Source organism: Rhinolophus sinicus, chromosome 4 (assembly GCF_057876585.1).
Source record: "Rhinolophus sinicus isolate RSI-liver-muscle chromosome 4, RSI-T2T, whole genome shotgun sequence".
NCBI classification, from domain to species: domain Eukaryota; kingdom Metazoa; phylum Chordata; class Mammalia; order Chiroptera; family Rhinolophidae; genus Rhinolophus; species Rhinolophus sinicus.
In genome coordinates, this window is record NC_142504.1 from 69,427,152 (window position 1) to 69,448,478 (window position 21,327).

The window sequence follows — 21,327 nt, forward strand, 5'->3', positions numbered from 1 at the left end:
CCCCGAAGGACCTCACATATTAATCAAAAGTTGTTTATATTTTTTGGAGAAGGATAGTGAGGGGAGAAGAATCGTGGGGGGGGCGGGGGGGGGCGAGGACTGGTCAGCAAATTAACGATCTCCATATAAATGGTAAGTGCAGTGATAGGGCATGCTGATTTAAGGCAGGACAAACAATGGACATTTATTTTAGCCTGGAGTTCAGGAAAGATCCGGGCTTAGCTTAAAGGATGAGTCGGGCATGAATGGATATATGAAAAGTACAAAAGGAAGGAAACTGCAATCAATTTGAAGAGCAGTAAGGAGCCATTTAAGGATTTTTAGACCTGCTCTTGCCGAAGCACATGTACTCATATTTCTGCCTGGGTTATGACTAACTAAATGTCTTATTCGAAATTCTCTCCTCTAATCTATTTTTAAATATTGCTGCATTTTTAATATTGTATGTAGCAGAATCTATGAGTAGATGTGTCTCTTTCCCTTCTGATTGTGAGAGCCTCAAGGATAGGCTTAGCCCAGCTTGTTCATCTCTGTGTCCCAGGGAGGTGCCTGGCACAGTGCTTTGTACCTAAGAGGTTCTTATTAAATATTTATTGAACTTAATCAACATTCTCACCTACTTTTTATGACTCATATGGATGTGTTGCTAAATCTGAATTTATGCGTCCTCCTAAAATTCATGTTGTTAGAATATCTTAAATATTATTAATCTGGAATATTATGTGGTGTATTAGAATACTTTGATATTATTATCTTGGATTAGTATTAAATGCTTCCAGGCTTTCTCACTGAATAATGCCATTTGTAGCTGTTTGAGGTGCTCTTTTTATTGTTTAATCCGGCGATTACCATGTTTCAAAGAGAGTGCTGGCAAACAGGGTAGTTTATTTCTAATACCAGCCTTCTCTAATCAGTTTATAGATGTTTACAGGGTAAAAAAGTGAGATTAGGGAAGTGAGAGTAGGATATATGGAGAAAAAAAAAGAACTTGAATGTTTTGGTTTTTTTTAAATCACAAATTTCTCAATTCAGAAACTTAAATTCCAATTTTTCCAAATTTCTCCTGGATTGAACAAGTAGCTTTGACGTTTTTTCCAAAACAGAAATTCCTGACACCTGAAGCCACTTTCATTATTCAATCATATAAAATATTCATATTTTTTTACTTCATGCTGGGAAATAATGACTAGAACATATTGCCACCAATCCTTTAATTAAGAATTGTGAATCATTTTTTTTCAGAATATCACAATGATTATGAATTAGGCAAATAACATTTTGTAGAACTCAAAAATGTTTTTCCAAAATAGAAAAATCTCATGTTTCTCTTACATACTAATACATTAAGGCCCTGAACCATTACCCCTGAATAATTTGACAAATATTGGTAAAAAAGTTATTGCAATGTGTCTCAGGTCTAGTCAGCATTTTAGATACTCTCTTTGTAAATGGTGAAAATATTTTCCACTGGGAAAAACCCAGAAACCTCTAAAAATGAATTACTCAACTATCTGGGAAGTCTTTTAGCTGAACACTTTGGTAATTGTGTATGGTAGCATTTTTGTCTGTCAGGTTTGTAGCAATTTTTCACCTAATATCAAATAAAGGAATTTCCAGCAGATTAATGTGGTCCTGAAATGCATTTAAGAAGGCCGAGTGTATTCAGGCTGTGAAGAAAGAGGATTAAAAAAAACTACTGGTGAATGAGAAGGAATTTATTTCATGCTTGATAGAGTTTGGCATTATAAAGTTTTTAGCTACTGGTTAAATACAGGGATAGGAAAATGATTCCGTTGTGTGTCCTGAATGGGGCAAGGGGAGGGGGAATACAAATTAGTATTACAGTAACACTAACCAAAGTAAATAATGTCTCCCAACAAAAATGTATAGTCTAATTTATTAAGTGTGCAGCTAAATAATGGTAAAATTCTGTCACATATGTATCCTGCAACAGCCTTCATTCTGCCTTTGATTTTTACATATAAATTCAAACTTTTGTTCTTGGTACGTTTTTGATCCCAGTGCCCTTTCTCACCCTTTGATTTCCTATCCTTCCTCCTACTTGAAGCTCATGTAGTTTCCCTTTATTGAAATATTTCAGTCATCTTTGAAATGATTCAGCAACCTGATGGACTTTATAAAAAAATTTCTTTTTAAAAGATGCTTTTTCCAATACATATTTCTAACTTTCTTTCATCTTCTAGCAGATGTGATCACAGGTAACAAGGAATAATAATTATTCATAACTATGAAGTAAGAGTAAATGCAATACGTAAAGAATAATTTTTAGTGAATAGTTTTGTTTTTTGTTTTCAAATACTAGATTACCTGAGAAGAAAGACGTACTTTTAGTGAAAGATAACCAGGATACATTTATGAAATTATTTACTTAAAAGTTTTTCAACATACCATGCTAATGTAGGAATTTATCTTTCTTTTTATTAAAAGAATATTTAGAATACCATCAAGATAAAAAAAATATGGAAGTTCTTTAAAATATGTCTAGTACAAGAACTACCTGAGGCTGATGACTACAATTGAGAGTTCATCAACTCCAAGTTCATGAAGTTGGAGCTTCTTTTTCTCAGTGACTCCGAGCATAGACTCCTGAGTACAGACAGCATGGTGCCCTCATGACTCCCCTACCCTCTCTACTTCCCACTCCCCCCAGTAACTCAAGGCCCTTGCTGGTCTCCAGGGTGGGAGGGAGCCTTGGGCAGGAAGTAAGGAGTTCTCTTGATGTGGAGCAACTGGAGGGGTAGAATAAAGAGAAAGTGGGAACTTTTGTTAAGTTAACTGGTAAAGTATTTGTTGATAGAGAAATGCATTGTTAAGTCAGTTCCTGTGACCTTGGTTTCTTTTCCTCGCTTGACTGGTCTGTGAGAAGGGAATGGATAGAGTTGATTGTACTGCATATCTAAATGCATACATGTGATCCAGAGCCAGAAAAAACATTTTAGCTATTAGAATAAAACACCACAGTTTAAAACCATATTGTATTTTCAGTTATTAGCTCATAACATACATTCGAACCAGATGACTAGAATATTATGGTCATATAGGATGGAGAAAATTAATATTTACCTCCATACCAAACAGAATAAATATCAATCAGTTCCTCCTGTTACTCCCAAGTACCCCTCCCAAAAATTTAAGTACCACTCTCAAGAATTACATGTCACTTTAGGAAGTAGATAATTCCATAAAATGTAAGTGTCTAATTACTGGTTGATAAAACAATTTGGGAAACTGCATAATCAAATGTAGAGATTCATCTGCTTCCACATAAAGTCTTTTTGATTTAAATCCCTTTAAAGGAATATGATAAAAATGACCAACTTTAAGTTAAAAATGAAAATATATATAACATGTTAAGTATAGTGTATGTCTGTGCTATGCTTCAAAATTAATAATAATGCTCTAAAATACAAATATTCAATAACTATTTTCTATTGAGAGGCTAAGGGCCTACTTACTTGAATAGGGTCATTTCACGAGGATAGAACTACTAATAATAGGTAGCTCTGTTCTATGTGGCAAGTCTTTGAGAGACTACCTAATAAGTTATTTTTTAAATAGATGCATGGTGAGTTTTTAATGTAGCGACTCTTACAAAAACAGCCATTTTTATTTTGTAATTTAAATTATTAAAATATTTATAATAGAAAAACATCCTTGAAAAGATTAAGTAAGCAGTACCTAAAAAATCAAAATTGAAGACATTAACTCCTTTTATCTTACTAAAATTATATTGTGCTTTTTCAAATTTCACTGGAAAGGAAATATTTCAGAAATAATATTGACTCTATGTGCTTTATAAAGAAAAGATTATCTTCTGTGATTCTTGAAGATCAAATTCTAGTAAATTAGAGAAACCCCACTTGGCTAAGATCCCGCCTCTCAATACTGTTTCTCAGTTCACAATGTCCTTTCATGTAGAATGCCTCTTCAACATCATGTATATTGTCCTTTCTAGATCTTCATATAATCTCACTGCTATTATCCTCTTTTACTGAGATAAAGCCACTCTCTAAAGAACTTAATGGAGTTATTTTTCTCACAGTCATCCAAAAATTGTTTTCTGAGTAGTCTGGACCAGCTAGCCACTTAGAGATAAAAATCACTGGAGACAAAAGGACTGTAGAAAGGTAAAGATTAAAACTAAATTGAAGAGAATTTTTATAACTGGAGCTTTATATTTTCAAGTTCTGTTCACCAAAGAAAACAAGCATGAAAAAAGAGAAAAAAGTGAAAAATATCCTAGATAATGATGGGAAAGACCTTGTAAGACTAGTAGAGACAACTGGAACAAAGTAGGTAGAGAATGGATGCCTTTCTTTTAAGTGAAGGGTGTTTGAATTTCATTGGCAAATACATGCATTGGATCATTTGAAACTTGTCTTAAAATCTATTTTCCCAACATTTTATTATGAAAAAATTCCATCAGAAAAGTGGAATTGTACAATGAACACCTATCTTCCTACCAAGATTCTATAATGATCATTTTAATCTTCTTTCTTTATCACCTGTCTGTCCCTGTAACCATCAATCCAGCTTGTTTTTTGATGCATTTCAAAGTGAATTGAAGGACGTAAGTATACTTCACTCCTAAACTTTTCAGTCAGTACTCACATCAGTATTTTTTATGATCTTTTTAATTGTTTGAGGTAAAATTTACATACAGTGCAATACACCAATCTATCCAAATGTTCTGCATTCTATCTATGATTTTTCACAATTGCAGATGCCCGTGCAATCCTAATCTTTATCAAGATGTAGAATATAACATTATCCCAGAAAGTCCCTGGTGTGCCTTCAGTCAATCTCCACCCTCTGCCACTGCTCTTCAGTGCTTTTTCTCATAGATGAGATTTGCTTGTCCTAGAATTTCATGTAAATGAAACCATCTTATAACTGCTTTTGTGTAAGGTTTCCTTCACCAAGCACATAGACTTGGAATCTCTTTCTGATTTACTTGCAAAGTGAGATGAAGTAATCCTATCTTTTTTATTTCAATTGGCTGATCCAATTTGGTGAATTTTGACTTTCAGGCCTGTTTCCTGCCATTCTCAATCTTGCCAGTAACGCTCACATCAGCACCAATGCGACCTGTGGGGAGCAGGGGCCTGAGATGTTCTGCAAACTGGTGGAGCATGTGCCCGGTCGACCTGTGCGGAACGCGCAATGCCGGATCTGTGATGGCAGCAGCGCCAGCCCCAAAGGCAAGTGTTGCTCCTTCTATTCACAGGTACCTATGGGAATCATTACCTTTTGAAATGATGATGAAGACTTCTGTTAGGAGCCATGACGCTGTGTTCACTTGCACCACTATTCATTTCCACTAGCATATAGTTTAGAAGTTAAAACAATTTAAATTAAAAACTGAGAGGTACGCATGTTTTTTTTTTTTCTTTTAACAGAACGCCATCCAATATCTAATGCGATCGATGGCACCAATAACTGGTGGCAAAGTCCCAGTATTCAGAACGGGAGAGAATATCACTGGGTCACAATCACTATGGACTTAAGACAGGTAGGTAAGGCCGGAAGCACTGAGGAAGGTCTATGGGTCGCTGAGTCGCAGTCACCTGATAATCTTCAGGAAAGTATGCCTGGTTTCTTAACATATTTACATTCTGTTCTCACTGTTTTTCCAGCAGGTGAAGTTAAGGGATATACAGAAGTAGCACATAGTACCACTTCTTGTCACATTTATCATTCCTAGGTAATTTTGAAAAGATGAGTGACATTGTTTCCATGGAGTTTGAAGTTCTTAGAGCTGTGCCAGCAGGGCACTGTCATTCGTTCAGGATGCTGTGTTATATAGGCTGTGTGGTAGATGTCAGCAGTCACACTAGTCATGTAGTGGGATAAAACCCATGCATTTCCTGCCCCTCAAGCTTATTGTCTTCCTGTTATCACTGTGCAAAGTTATTGTAGAAAATAAGGCTTAGAAGCAAAAAGGGATAGTGTTAAACCTCTTGACCATGCCTTACCCTTGTCATGCTTTCTGTGAGGGCCTTGAGTAAACGAGTTGTCCAGTACTTTCGTGAGCAAGCCTTCAGCATAAGCTGGGAAAAGCAGGTATAATTGACTCAGGCCACACCTGCATCCTCTGCTTTAAGATGGTGTGGGAGAATTGAGAGAAATAGGGTATGGGCCCTGGTTGCCCCCAAATTTCAGGGAAAGGAAAAGAAATCTGAGTGGAAGGGATGAAAAAAAGAGATGACAGATATTGTCACAATTTCTGTTATCAATTCTAGAGAAAAACCATCACATGATATTCTCATTTATTTCCATTCAATTGCTCTTGTCTTAGAACTCATCAATATCAGTTGAAATATGTGAAATATCAGTTGAAAGAGACACATAGTTGAAATGTACACTGTAGGATTGAAGTAGGAATTTTGGAAATTTAATGATGAATCATAATTCTTTGAATAAGTGATAGTTTTAAAATGTGCAAGACTTTAAGTAGAACACATGTCAATATTGTGCCTCTTTATGTGCAAGGAACTTTAGATCTCAATAATAACAGTAAATAAGGTAGCAACACATGCAGCTCAGGGGACATTTTTTCCAAGTTTAGTTTCATAGTAGTATTATGTAAATAAAATAACACTTCTGATTATTTTCCGCCATCTGTCCTGAATTAATATGTCATGCCTTAATATTTCCAAATCCACCTAAAGAAAATGAGAAAAGAGAACCTTTTTTGCCCTGGCCTTTCCCTTCCGCCCCGCCTTATTTCAGTGGAAAGGATGCTTCTGCAGGAAAGTTTGGTTTTCACATCATCTTTTCAGTCTTTTCCTTTTTTAACGAAAAAAGTATTACCGTTTTCATCATTAGCAATGTGATATTATTTGAGTTTGGCCAGACTAAAACACTGTACATTTTACATGTAGGCTTCAAATGCATGTTATTGCCTTTGTCTTTCCATGTGTCATGCTTGACTTTATCCTGAAGCGGGACACCTCTTGCTCTAAGTTGGACTGAGTCACCTTGAGGAATTCCACAGGCATCCGTTTTAGGTCTTCAGGCATGTTTCAAAAACAAGCAGGTGTAGTTGACCCTTGAACAATGCAGAGATTAGGGATACCAGCCCTGATGCAGTCAAAAATCCTCATATAACTTTTGACTCCCCCAAAACTTAACTACCCTCAGTATCAGTGAGGGATTCGTTCCAGGATTCCTGCCGATATCAAAATTCATTAATGCTCAAGATCACTGCATACAGTCAGCTCTCTGCATCCACAGATTCCCAACCATTGATTGGAAACAATACAGGTATTTCTTGAAAGATATTTGCGTATAAGTGGTCCCGCACAGGTCAACCCGTGTTATTTGAGGATCAACTGTACACATAGTGGTGGATTTCTAGGTAATTTCTAGTGTTTTTATATAAACTAAATTAAGATTATTTAAAACAATTAGTACTCAGAAATTTCTTTACCTTTTACACAATGTAAAATTTCTGCTGTGCGTTCAGTTAAAAAATGCATTTTGCAGATATCTGGACGAACCTTTCTCAGATGTATTTATTTATTTACCCTTTTCATTACGCATATTTTTGAATAGGTAGAAAGCATATTACAGTGACAAGAATATACCCCCTTTCCCCCCCCACCCCAGATTCAGGGATTTAAAATATGTTGCCATATTTGTTTTAACTTGCCAAACGCTTTTCAAGTGAAATGCAGTCATTGCAACATTGTACCAACACAGTATTTTTTGTATCTTAAAAAAATAGGACCTTTGTTCTGAATAGGCATCATGCCATTAGCAATCCTAACTAAATTAACAGTAATTTCCTAATAACTATTTCTCCATCTGTATTCAATTTTCCCAATTTTATCCACCATTGTCTTTTATATATATATATATATATATATATATATATATATATATATATATACATATATATATATATATTTTTTTTTTTTCAAATCAGTATCCAATAAGGGATTTTGTTTGATTGTTATGCTTAAATCTCTTCTCATCTGAACTGTCCTCCAATTTTTTATTTTTATTTTTAATGATATTGACTTTTTTAATAGACTAGGCCAGTTGTCTTGCAGACTGTCCCACATTCTGGGTTTGTTGCATTGCTTCATCATGGTTTTGTTAACATCTTTCTTTATGCCCTTTGTTTTCTGTAAACTAAACTTAGCTCTATAGACTTGATGAAATTCCAGTTAAATATTTTTGACCAGAATATATCATCAGAGATACTGGCTGCTTCTATTGTACTCAGGGTTGCATGTCCCACTAGTAATAAGGCTAAATTTAAATCCTGTATTGGTATTGACAGCCAGATCTCTCCCTTGTAAAATGATCTCCCTTTATCTCCCCTACCTCACCCTTATTTCCTACTGTGTTTCTCTGAAAATAAGACTTGGCCGGATAATCAGGTGTAATGCGTCTTTTGGAGCAAAAATTAATATAAGACCCGGTATTATTATATTATATTATATTATATTATATTATATTATATTATATTATATTATACCTGCTCTTATTTTACTATATAGTAAAATATAATATATACTATATATAATATATACTTATTTTACTATATAGTAAAATAAGACTGGGTCTTATAATATTTTTATCATTACTTATAGTAAAATAAGACCGAGTCTTATATTAATTTTTGCTCCAAAAGATGCATTAGAGCTGAGTGTCCAGCTAGGTCTTATTTTCGGGGAAACATGGTAAGTCTCAGTGATACTCAGATCTAGATCATGGCTACACCTTCTGATGACAGTTTCCATTGTCAAAATCTGTGTGTTTCCCTGTTAAGCCAGCCATTAGCCAGCTGCTCATTCATTTCTAAATTATATATTCCATGAGGGCAGAATCTGAAGCTTTCTTCTTCTCCTTTCTCTTCTTCTTTTTCTCTTCCCTTTCCTTTCCCTGCTAATGTTTCTTGAGTGTTGTCTTGTTCACCCTTGCATGCCCACACGTTGGCAGAGTTACATTGTGAATCAATGCTTTTTTCATATCCCCATACTCTTTTCTGTTAACAGCTCAATTAAAAGATGGCAATCAACAAACAAACCTTTCAACTGCTTTGTCTCACTCCTATAAAAATGTAAAATTAGAGTATAGATTTCTAAAGTAAAATTATAGACAGACTTTAATATTATCAGGAGTCATAACAACTTCATGTTGCAGATGTGTTCATGTAACTTAATAAATAGGTCAGCTCCTGAGGTCTTATGGCCAAATTAGTCAGCTTCGTTCTGTATTGGCAAATGTTGAAGACATTGATTCCATTCCTGATTCTCCAGTTGATCACCCTGTTGAAGTTATGGCATGTTTAGCCTCTGTGGACAATGTTTGGCTACCGGAAACATAAACTAAAGAAAAGATAAAAAGTGGTGTTATCAGGAAGTCCATAAATGTGGTGTGGCTTGCAGTAAGAGTTAACTACAGAGTGTTTGCTTTAGTAACATTACAAGAGGAATGATTAGATTTATTTTTTTTCTTTTTAAAAATAATGTCTGCTATTCATTTCTTACATTGATTCACAATATTTTAGAATTAACACTGTTAGATATTTAGCAATGTCTTACTTTAAAATAATCTATTGGAATTGAATGAGTTTGGTAATTTTGTTTTAAGAAAAATACAGCTGAAGAGTCACTCTAAGAAATGTTAAAACTAAAATGCACGTGGGTAGTCTCCAGTAATAAACTGTTCACTGTCAGGTGACTTAGGGCTCGGTCTTTAGCACTACACCACTGCAGTGAATCAGGGACCTTTTGTGGCAACTTAACATTTTAAAGAAATCATTCTGAGCGAGAGAGAGATTGAGAGAGAGAGAGAGAGAGAGAGAGAGAGAGAGAGAGAAAGAAAGAGAGAGAGGATGCACATTTGATGGATCTTGAATTTTATGATTGTCAACATTCTTTCAGGCCCTGTTAATTATATTAAGATGTACTCCTTAGGGTAAAGTTTCTTAGTTAAAGACCCCAAGGATTTTCAGTTTGAGATACAGACTTTAAAAGTTAATATACTGGGCAGATGACAAGAGACTCAACATCTTTAATCAATAGGGAAATAAAAGTCAAACCACAATGAGATACCACTTAACATCCATTAACATGGCTATTTTAAAAAGAAATTTTAAACAGAAAATAACAAGGGATGGTGAGGATGTGGAGAAGTTGGAACCCTTGTGCTTTGCTGGTGGGAATATAAAATGGTGCAGCTGCTATGAAAAAAAGTACGGAGAGTCCTCAAACAGGTATACAAAGAATTTCCATATGATTCAGAATTTCCACTTCTAGGTATATCCCCAAAGGAATGTGAAGAAGGAATTCAAAGAGATATTTGCATACCCATGTTCATAGCAGCATTATTCACAATAGCTGAAATATGGAAGCAACACAAGTGTCCAACAGTGAATGGATAAACAAAATTAGTCTATATATACAATAGATTATTATTCTGTCTGAAGATAAAAGTGAATTCTGATATATACAACACATGGATAAACCTTGAAAACATGCTAAGTGAAATAAGCCAGACACAAAAGGATACTGTATGACTTCACTTATATAAGTACCTAGAATAGTCGTATCCATAGAGATAGAAATTGGAATGGTGGTTGCCAGGGGCTGAGGAGAGGAGGAATGGGGAAGAGTTCTTTAATGGGTACAGCGTTTCAGTTTGGAAAGATGAAAAAGTTCTGGAGATGGATGGTGGTGATGGTTGCACAACAATGTGAATTACTTAATGCCGCTGATTTATGCACTTAAAAATGGCTAAAATGGTTATTTTTGTGGTATATTTTTACTACCATTTAAAAAAGTTAATGTACTGTGAAATACATGCTGTTTTGTATCAGCCAGGGTCCAATCAGGAATAAAGAAACCACACCAGTTATTTAAAGGGACATATCTAGTATGAGGAACTGGTTAAAAAGTATGAAGAAGTGGAAAAGGGAGTACCAAGGTAACTCAGTGATGGTAAGGGCTGAGGAGGAACTAGGGGGGGTGATTGGGTTTATTTGCACCCAGAGGCTTGGAGGAGAATGACCTACCTTTGAGTGGTGGTGAGGAGGCTCATTTGGGGAGCACTGGAAGGCTGGAGACTGCAGTCAACTGCTGCAGCCGGGCTGAAGGGCACCGACAGAAAGAGCAGGTACAGAGAGAGGAACGATCCTGCCTCCCTGTCTCCTTCCTCCAGCCTTACAGCCTCCTGCTCGTGGTCTCCACTCAATGCCCCACAAAACAAATTATAAAGGTAGATTTTCAGTTGCTTTGCAGCCTGCACAGATGCTATCTTCTCAGTAGATGATCACTTGCACCAGTGCAATGACGTAAGCACAGAGATGCGGCCTTAAAATCCAGAGCAGAATTTTGTTATAAAGGACTTTAATTACATATATATGTATGACATTTCATACACACACACATACACACACAGAAGGTCTGACAAGTTCGCAAACTTTTAACAATGTTGCTAACCATTTTTTGATATCAGAGGGATTATTCATTATGAATATGTACCAACTGGACAAACAATTAACCAAGTTTACTATTTGGAAGTGCTGAAAAGGCTGCGTGAAAAAGTTACATGATCTGAACTTTTCGCCAACAATTCATGGCTCTTGCATCACAACAATGCACCAGCTCACACGGCACTGTCTGTGAGGGACGTTTTAACCAGTAAGCAAATAACTGTATTGGAAGACCCTCCCTACTCACCCAATCTGGCCCTCAATGACTTCTTTCTTTACTCGAACATAAAGGAAATATTGAAAGGCAGACATTTTTATGACATTCAGGACATCAAGGGTAATACAACAACAGCACTGATGGCCATTCCAGAAAAAGAGTTCCAAAATTGCTTTGAAGGGTGGACTAGGTGCTGGCATTGGGGAGTATTTCAAAGGTGTCCATATTGATATTCAGATATTTAGCAATGAGGTATGTAGCACTTTTTCTAGGATGAGTTTGCAAACTTAATTGTCCGAGAAAATATATATATATATATATATATATATATATATATATATATATATATGCTTCTGTTAAGTTTTTAGATAAACTTTGGAATGAAATTCAAAATTTAGAATTCTTATGGTGAAATCAGGAACTGCTTTCAGATACATCGACAGACTAGGTGTCCTTAGATCTCAGCTAATAGACTGCCATAGGGTAACACCTTGGGACTGCAACTGGAGGAAGAATGGTGGTGGAGGAAAAGTGTTAGCCATTCTATTTATTTATTATATATTTATTTAGTATTACTTTTGGTTGTATGGTGTGGTGGAGATGTATAGTTGGGTGATAGGCTTTCCTAATTTACAAAGTAGAATGCCATAGCATTAAGAATGAAAGGTGGCAATTTACAATCAAGATGGCAAAGAGGAGGCTGTGCTCACCTCCTCTCAAGACCACTTCAAAATTAATACTAAACTACAGAACAGCCATTATTGAGAATTGCATGAAATCTAGCTGAACAGAAGTCCTGCAACTACAGATATTCAGAAGAAGCCACATTGAGACTGGTAGGAGGGGCAGAGACGCGGAATGGGCTGGTCCCCATACCCACAAGTGGCAATTAAAAATCGGGAGGAATATCTCAGCTGCAGAGATCCCCTTTCAGGAGTGAGGAGTCCCAGCCCCAAACCAGGCTCCCCAGCACAGAGTTCCAGTGCTGGGGAGAGAAGTGTCCATAACTTCTGGCTGTGAAAACCAAGAGTGTATGGTTGAGTGAGATGGAGGGTGACTAGAATTCCAGGCATTCCTCTTAAAGGGGCTGTGCATGGACTTACTGATGGACTCACTCGTTCTGAGCTCAAGCGCTCGAAAGGCACAAGGACATATGGAGAGGAATTCAATTGTCTGGCTGCAGGGTGAGGGCTGGAGTGGCAGCATTCTCCCAGAGATATGTGCTGGTAGGTGCTATTGTTCCTTTGTTGAGTACCCACACACACAGTGTGCAGACACAGGTGGGCACCATATCTGAGTCTTTATTAACCTGGCTAACACCATTCACCCAGCCCAGGTGATTCTCTGAGACCTTGTCACTCCCAACTTTTAGACCCACCCAAGCTACTTCTAGGCTTTTCCATACAAACAGTCTTTTTGGCACATGCTGCAGACTTTCCTAAAATCTCTCAAAGGTCTATGACCCCCAAACAAATAGGATCTGGCTTTGGCATGCCTGATACCACCTAGTAAGCAGCCCCAAGCCCAGTGCTAACAGCAGCCAGCATTAGTTTGCAGCTTAGTCTCTCCCAGGCACCTCCAAGCCCAGTGCAGGTGGAAGATATCTGTGTATTGCTTTGTGGCTCATACCAAGTGGCCTTGGGCAGGGCACAGGTGGAGGCTGAATTTGGCCTGCAGTGGGGACCTTCCCAGGAGGCTTTGGGGCTGGTATGCCCAGTGGCCAGCTTTGGACCATGCTAGAGCACCACCACACTGCCTCCACAGATGACACACCCAAAGGGCAGACTGGGCAGGCACCAGAGCCCTGCTAAAGCAAATCTTGCTCTGTAGAGTCAGCCCTTGCACAACAGCTTCTCCAGTGTAGTCATGGCCAGTCCTCACAACCATTCAGTCTGAAGGTCAATCCCTCCTGCTGACATGCAAACAGCAACCAAGGCTCAACTACAGCAGGAGGGCACACATAAACCACACAAAGGACACAACTGGAAAACCTGCCTTAGGTGACCAGAAGGACTGTGCCATTGAGCCCCACAGCACACCTACTACATAAGGCCACTCTACTAATACCAGAGACACAGCAACTCTACCTAATACATAGAAACAACCACAGGGAGGCAGCCAAAATGAGTAGGCAAAGAAACATCTTCCAAATGAAAGAACAGAACAAAGTTCTAGAACAAGAACTAAACAAAATGGAGACAGGCAATCTACCAGATACAGAGTTCAAAACACTGGTTAGAGAGATGTTCAGTGATTTCAGTGAGAAATTCAGCAAAGTGATAGGAAAGATAAAAATGGAGATAGAAAACATAAAAGAGAGCTAGTCAGAAATGAATATAATAACTGAAACAAAGAATATATTAGAGGGAATCAATAATAGATGAGATGAAGCAGTGGTTCAAATCAGCAATTTGGAGGATTAGGTAGCAGAAAACACATAGTCAGAAAAGCAAAAAGCAAAAAGAATCCCCCCCAAATGAGGATAGTTTCAGGGGCCTCTGTGACAACATCAAGTGTACCGACATTCACATTAGAGGGGTACCAGAAGAAGGAGAAAGACAGCAAGTAGTTGAAAACTTATTTGCAGAATTAATGACGGAAAACTTTCCTAACCTGGTCAAAGAAATAGACATATGAGTCAAAGAAGTGCAGAGTCCCAAACAAGATGAACCCAAACAGGCTTACACTAAGAGACATCATAATTAAAACGTCAAAGGTTAAAGACAAAGAGAGAATCTTAAAAGCAGCAAGAGAAAAGCAGTTAGTTACCTACCAGGGAACTCCCATAAAACTGTCAACGGATTTCTTAACAGAAACTTTTCAGGCCAGAAGGGATTGGCATGAAGTATTCAGTGATGAAAATCAAGGACCTACAACCAAGATTACCCTGCAAAGTTATCATTTAGAATTGAAGGACAGATAAAGAGCTTCCCAGACAAGAAAAAGCTAAAGTTCTTCACCATCAAATCAGTATTACAAGGAATGTTAGCGAGACTTCTTTAAGGAGTAGAAATAAAGATAAAAATATGAATAATAAAATGGCAATAACTGCATATCTATCAAAAATTACGTTAAATGTAAATGGATTAAATGCTCCAAGCAAAAGACATAGGGTGACTGAATGGATAAAACAAAACCCTTACACATGCTGCCTACAAGATACTTACTTCAGATCGAAGGACACACACAAAATGAAAGTAAATGGAGGAAAAAATATATTTCATGGAAAAAAATTTAAAAACTGGGGTAGCAATACTTATACCAAACAAGATAGACTTTAAAACAATGACTATAACGAGAGACAAAGAAGGACCCAGTAATCCTACTTCTGGGTATTTATCCGAAGAAACCCTAAACACTACTTCAAAGGGACATGTGCATCCATATGTTCATTGCAGTATTATTTACAAAGCCAAGATATGGAGGAAACCTGGGTGTCCATCAATGGAGGAATGGATAAAGAAGAGTAGGTACATATATACAATGGCATATTACTCAGCTGTAGAAAAGAATGAACATTTTCCATCTGCAACAACATGGATGGAGCTAGACGGTAAGCTGAGTGGAGTAAGTCAGAGAAAGACAAATGCCATATAATTTCACTTATATGTGGAATCTAAAGAATAAAATAAATGAACAAACAAAACAGAACCAGGCTCAGATACAGAGAATATTTTGATGGTTGCCAGATGGGATGGGAGTTGGAGGATGGGTGAAAAAAAGGTGAAGGGATTGAGTACAAATTGGTAGTTACCAAATAGTCATGGGGACGTGAAGTATAGCATAAGGAATATAGTCAATAATACTGACTAATTATTATTGACTAATTGTTGACCAATTCTTATCAATTAATTATTAACTAATAACTATATATGATGTCAGATGGGTACTAGATTTATCAGGGGGATCATTTTGTAAGTTACATAAATGTCTAATCACTATGTTGTATACCTGAATCTATTACTGAAAAATAAAGAAAAATTATTTTTAAAAAAAGAATGAATGGTGGCTCCTAGTCGAGAACCAGACAAATTCCTCACGGTAAATAAATGTGTTTCCTTTCCTTCTGTCATGTTTGTAATCCACAAATGACTTTGAAGTCCCCCAATCTTTAGATATCATCAAGAGAAACTTTAAACAAGACCTTGACATAATCTAGTTGAAGTTAGCAAATAAGGTTAGCTAAGAAGTGCAGTTAAGCATATTTTGAGAAAATAAATTCATAAGTCAATAATTCTATTTTTTTTCTGGGGAGAGAGGTAATACGTGCTCATTGTAGAAAAATTGGAAGGTACATATAAGTGTAAAGAGACAGAAAAACTTACAATCCCTTCACCCTGATACACCCACTAACAATATTGGCATATTACTTTTAGACTTTCACATGTATTTCTATGTATTCAGTAATGCTGCAGCATAATTTACTGCATACTTAATGTGAGCCAGACCCTGTACTCAGCACTTGATTAGTGTTATGTCATACTCACCCTGTGCGTTTGGTCCTATTATTATCTCCTTTTGACAAATAACACAACTGAGATAGAGAGCTTAGGTAACTCGCTCAAGGGCAGGACTCACTGAGATTCCAGAACCTGGGTTCTGTCTGCTTCAATGAATGATATTGTCCCTTCAGCTGAGATGTATGACATGTTTGTATCCTGATATTTTATTTAACTTTAGAGCATGAGCATTTTCCAATATAACTAAAACTCATTATTAACAATTTTAAAGCTGCACCAATATTCTACATGGCTTATCCTTCATTTACATAAGAATTCCCATGCTGGACATTTTGGTTGTTTTTCTGTTATAGGTAATAACGTGAGCTTTCAGGAAAAAGTGATGAAAATTCAAAGTGATGCAAAGCAAGGACCTACCACTACGATTACAATTAATCAAAAAGGAATGATTTCATATGTATATCAATGAAGTAAAGCAGTAAATACTTATCAGTTTCAAGGTTTATATTGCAAGTTTGATCAGTTTTATTTTGAGTATCTCTTTAAAACAGAATGTTTACTTCCTGTATTGTATGGGAATCTATAAATACACATCATATATGAATGTGTATATATGATGTATATGTATAGAAATCTATACATGATATATTGATTATATGGTATATAATCTATGTGTAGTATTTAGAAATTAGTATTATAGAATGTAGACTAGTATAGAATTGATCAATATAATGTTACAGAATTATACGAGGTGTGATCAAACATTCTGGTGAAAGTTTAAATAAAAAATATTTATTACAGTAAAGACACATTGCCATTAATCCCCCTCAAAATACTCTCCCTCCCTTCGAACACACTTATCCCATTGTTCTTGCCACTTTCTGAAGCTGTTCTGGAAGTCCTCTTTCGTGAGTGTCTTTAGTTGCACTGTCGTGGCTGCCTCCATGTCCTGAATCATTTTGATTTTGGGGAAGATCCAGATGTCACATGCATGGTGCTAGATCTGGTGACGGTGAATAAAGTGGATGAGGACACACTGTAATGTTTCTTTTTGACAGAAATTGCCATATACCAGAAGCAATGTGTGACATGGAGCATTGTCATGATGGAGGATTGATTATTCATGGCACACTTTAAAACACACCTTCTCTCAACCTTAGCTCACACCTGACTGACTGCACCGAACAAGTTGAAACTTGTCACACACTGTTACTAAGCTTCGATGCACTGCTTCCGGTACTGAAGATCCCTGCCTTTCTCTTGGATGGCACTCAGCAGCAGCATTCACCGTATTTTGTGATCACATTGGAAAGGCTCTCTGTCACACATCGCTTCTGGTTCAGCAATTTCTGTCAAATAAAAATATTGCGGTATGTCTCCATCCACCTTATTCACCAGATGTGGCACCACACTACTTATGGCTCCCCCCTAAAGTCAAAATGACTATGAAAGGAACACGTTTTGAATCGATTCAGGACATTGAGGCCGCCATGAAGTGCAACTAAAGACTCATGAAAGAGGACTTCCAGAACTGCTTCAGAAAATGGCAAGAACGATGTGATAAGTGTGTTCAAAGGGAGTGGGGGTATTTTGAGGGGGTTAATGGCAATGAGTCTTTTACTGTAAAAATTATTTTTTAATTTAAAAAGCCACTGTATTTTTTAATCACACTTCATGTATATAGTATATAACCTATATACAGCATATAGAATCTATATATGTATATCACACACAATGCATATGTCCCACACTTTCGATTGTTTACAATATTCGACTTACAATATTTCAACTGTACAATGGTGTGAGAGATACACATAATAAATTACATGAAATATTCAATACTTTATTATAAAATAGGCTTTGTGTTACATGATTTTGCCCTACTGCAGACTAATGTAAGTGTTCTGGGCATGTTTAAGGTAGGCTAGGCTAAGCTACGGTGTTTGGCAGGTTAGGTGTATCAAGTGCATTTTCCGCTTAATATTTTCAACTTATGATGGAGTTATCATGATGGAATCTTATCATAAGTCGAGGAGCATCAGTGCAGAAATCTATACATATACACACATAAGTAAGTGTAGGTTATGGAGTATAAGCATTTTTTTTTCGCATCCATATTATTTCATTTCTGGAGTGCAGATGGTCTCTTTGTAGGTAAGACAATGGCAGCGCAGAGCCATTCACTGGCTGCCCAGGTCACGTGGCTTGATGTGCTCCATCACACATTGAAAACCAGGACTTCTGGTTCCTTCTTCACTATGCTACACTGTCTCACCTCATTTGTACCTGGTCGCCTATCTTTGCTTTCCCTTGTGTTAAGATTTTATGGGGAGACTGACAGGAGCTCTTACAATTTCCTCCTGATTTGGGAGTATCAGATTCATTCTAAGCCCTTTTCCCCTTGTTCTCTTTGCGTAAATTGCCACTGTCCTCTGTGACTGAGGCAATGCTAACACTTGGGTTTGCAGTGACTGGTAGATCTGGGTGCTACCTAACGTGCTTTTTGGCCAAGGAGCAGGAAAATAAATCAGTGTTTTGTATTTCCCTTAAACATTTTTTAAACCTGGGTGAAAATTTCACTGGAAGTGGAATTTGTGAGTAAAAATGTGTAATGTTCCTTTACAAGATAAAATAGAAAATAAAACGTTCCTTTAGAAGATAAAATACATTTCCTAAAAAAGGAAACATGTCCTATAGCACTGAAAATAAAGTTTCCTTTTGAAGCACTGCTTTGTTTTTTGTGTAGCTTTAATTAGGAAGTAACACTTTGTTGTGGGAACGTAATCACAGAAAGGCCTTTGTTTCATGCAAACCTGCAGACAAGAGCTGCTTGTTTGCCGAGTTTTATGAAACCTCATTAATTTGAATGTCTGTTGTTTTTACCCCAAAATTTCTGAAAAATTGACCAGAACTAGATTGAGGTTTATTATTGTACTATCCAAATAGAAAGTGTTTTCTAAGCACATTGACAGAGTAGATAAGAAAAGAACAGGCAAATTTCACATTCTTAAGGCAGAAAATGTTGAAAGATTTTTAGAACAAGAATTGCATGTGAATTGCAGCTTCTCCTTACAAATGAGTCTTGGCTGTTTCTTAAAAGAAGTCAGGCAGAGACCTTTCCTGAAAACTGTGGTAGAAATTACTCTACTGTGCACTTGTAGTTATTCAAAATGATTCTATTTCAGTTTTCTATTCCTTCATACTGTCTTCAACTATTTAAAAATTTTAAGTTTTTGTTGAATTTATTTGGCAAAATGAATAGATTGGAAGAAATCTTAAGCTCTTCATTATGATTTGGAAGTAAGCATTGCTAAATTTTTGTCTTTTAGACATTTTTATGTTTTTTGTCCCGTTCTCTGTGAAGCTGCTGTTCTCATAGATAGATACATCTTCCTTTAGTTTTCACATTTTTATTATCTCATTTTATTTTCTCATACACAGCTTTTCTTCCAGTTGTTTATTTCTGTGTAAGAAATCACTGCAAACCTTTATGGCTTAAAACAACATTCATTTTATATCTATCCAGGTTCCTGTGGGTCAGTTTTTCAGGAAGGGCTTGAGTGAATGGGTGTGTCTAAGGCTGCAGTCCATGGGGGCTGGAGGTGGGGCAGCTGGGGAGGGGTGCTGGGGTAACTAGGAGGGATGTTTGGGCAGCTGGGAGCTGGCCAGGCTCTCCCTTCATGTGGTCTTAGGATTTCTCTGTGTGGTCTCTCCATGGGGGCTAGTGGTGCCCTCACAGCATGGGAGACGTAAGGTAGATTACGTATATGGCAGTTCAGGGCTTCACCATGAATGTTCCAGAGAAACAAGCAGAAGTTGTGTTCCCCTATAGACTTGACCTCCAGAGTCACACAAGGTCATATCCCCTGTGTTCTGTGGACCACTCAGTCACTGAAGTCAGCAGAGATTCAAGTGGAGGAAACGTGAAGCAACCCCAGCCTGTCGATGGGAGGACAGGTACAGAATTTGAGACCTGTTCCAAAACTACCACTGCATCATACGTCTTTCTCCGAGAGGCTTCTTCTGGCAGCCTTCCATAGTTTATCTTTTAGGTGCCACAACTTTAGGTGACAAAGAGCTATAGGGTTAATAGGGATCATAAATGGGGATACAAATATTGTACCATAAATTTTTCACTGTTGACAAGTGACCTGAATAAATGAAAATAATTGAGTCCAGGCTTTAAGAACTACGTGGATTTTCATTTCTTGACAACATTTATTTTTAAACCTTTTATCATTTGTGTATTATCAGTGGTGGCTTGCCAGTCAAGCATAACCATTATTCCACTTAGCACAGTTTAGTTTACCAAACCTTTCTCCTTTTTTCTCTTTTTGCTTCGAATGGCACAGTATTGGCCATCCTGTTACAGTGTATCTTACTCAACTGGGCTTTGGAAAGTTTCTGGGAAATTAGTGAGGATAGTTTTCAGAACTTTGTCAAAATATACTTTTCAGATCCCCCACTGTTTTGGCTTCAAAATAAAGCTTTTTGTATATTTATGAAAAGAAAGGGAGGTCCATTCTGAAATCATTATTTCTTCCTGTTATACTGAAGCTAAAAAAGTTTTAATTTCTGAAGAACTATTTCTTTGATAATTACAGTGAAATTTGGAATTCATTCTAGCATTTGTTTTTTTGTTGTTGTTTCATTTCGCTTTTGACTTAATAATCTACTCAAATTGTAACACCATCTTATAATCTTTAAAAAGAAAACTGTAACAAAGAAACAAAGTAGCTCATGAATACCTCAGCTGTACCTCAAAACCTTTTGTGTTTTAACGTCTTCAGTTGAACTTTTTTCTGTACAGAAACTTCCTTTATTCTGATATAAAAGACATTTTTAAACATACAAAATATAAGAAAAATGTTTTAAAAAAAGTCATTTGCGATTGAACTACCAGGAATTACCTTTGATCTATTCTATCATATCTGAGAACACTGTATATATTAATAAGTCATGATCTCTGCTTATTGGGTGCTGAAGTCTCAGGATTTGTTGATGAATAAGACAGTGATGACATCCAGGGAAAGCCCTTAGAACAGAGAAAAGTACACAATAGACAGTAAGTTCCTTCTATACATCTGTTAGTTATTATTACTGTCGCCTCAATTGTTATTTAAGGCTGACCCTCACCCTCAGGGGATTCTGGTCTCCTGGGGGAAATAGGCAAGTAAGCA

General features: G+C 36.8%; 1 protein-coding gene across 1 annotated transcript in view; it reads left to right on the forward strand.

Annotated features, from left to right (window-relative positions):
* The window catches only part of LAMA1 (laminin subunit alpha 1), a 160,862-nt gene that overhangs the window by 23,452 nt on the left and 116,083 nt on the right, over positions 1-21,327 (forward strand). Inside the window, exons 2-3 of the mRNA XM_019755789.3 lie at positions 5,052-5,222; positions 5,421-5,533. Coding sequence (XP_019611348.3) covers positions 5,052-5,222; positions 5,421-5,533 — 284 coding nt within the window. The remainder of the gene's footprint in view (positions 1-5,051; positions 5,223-5,420; positions 5,534-21,327) is intronic.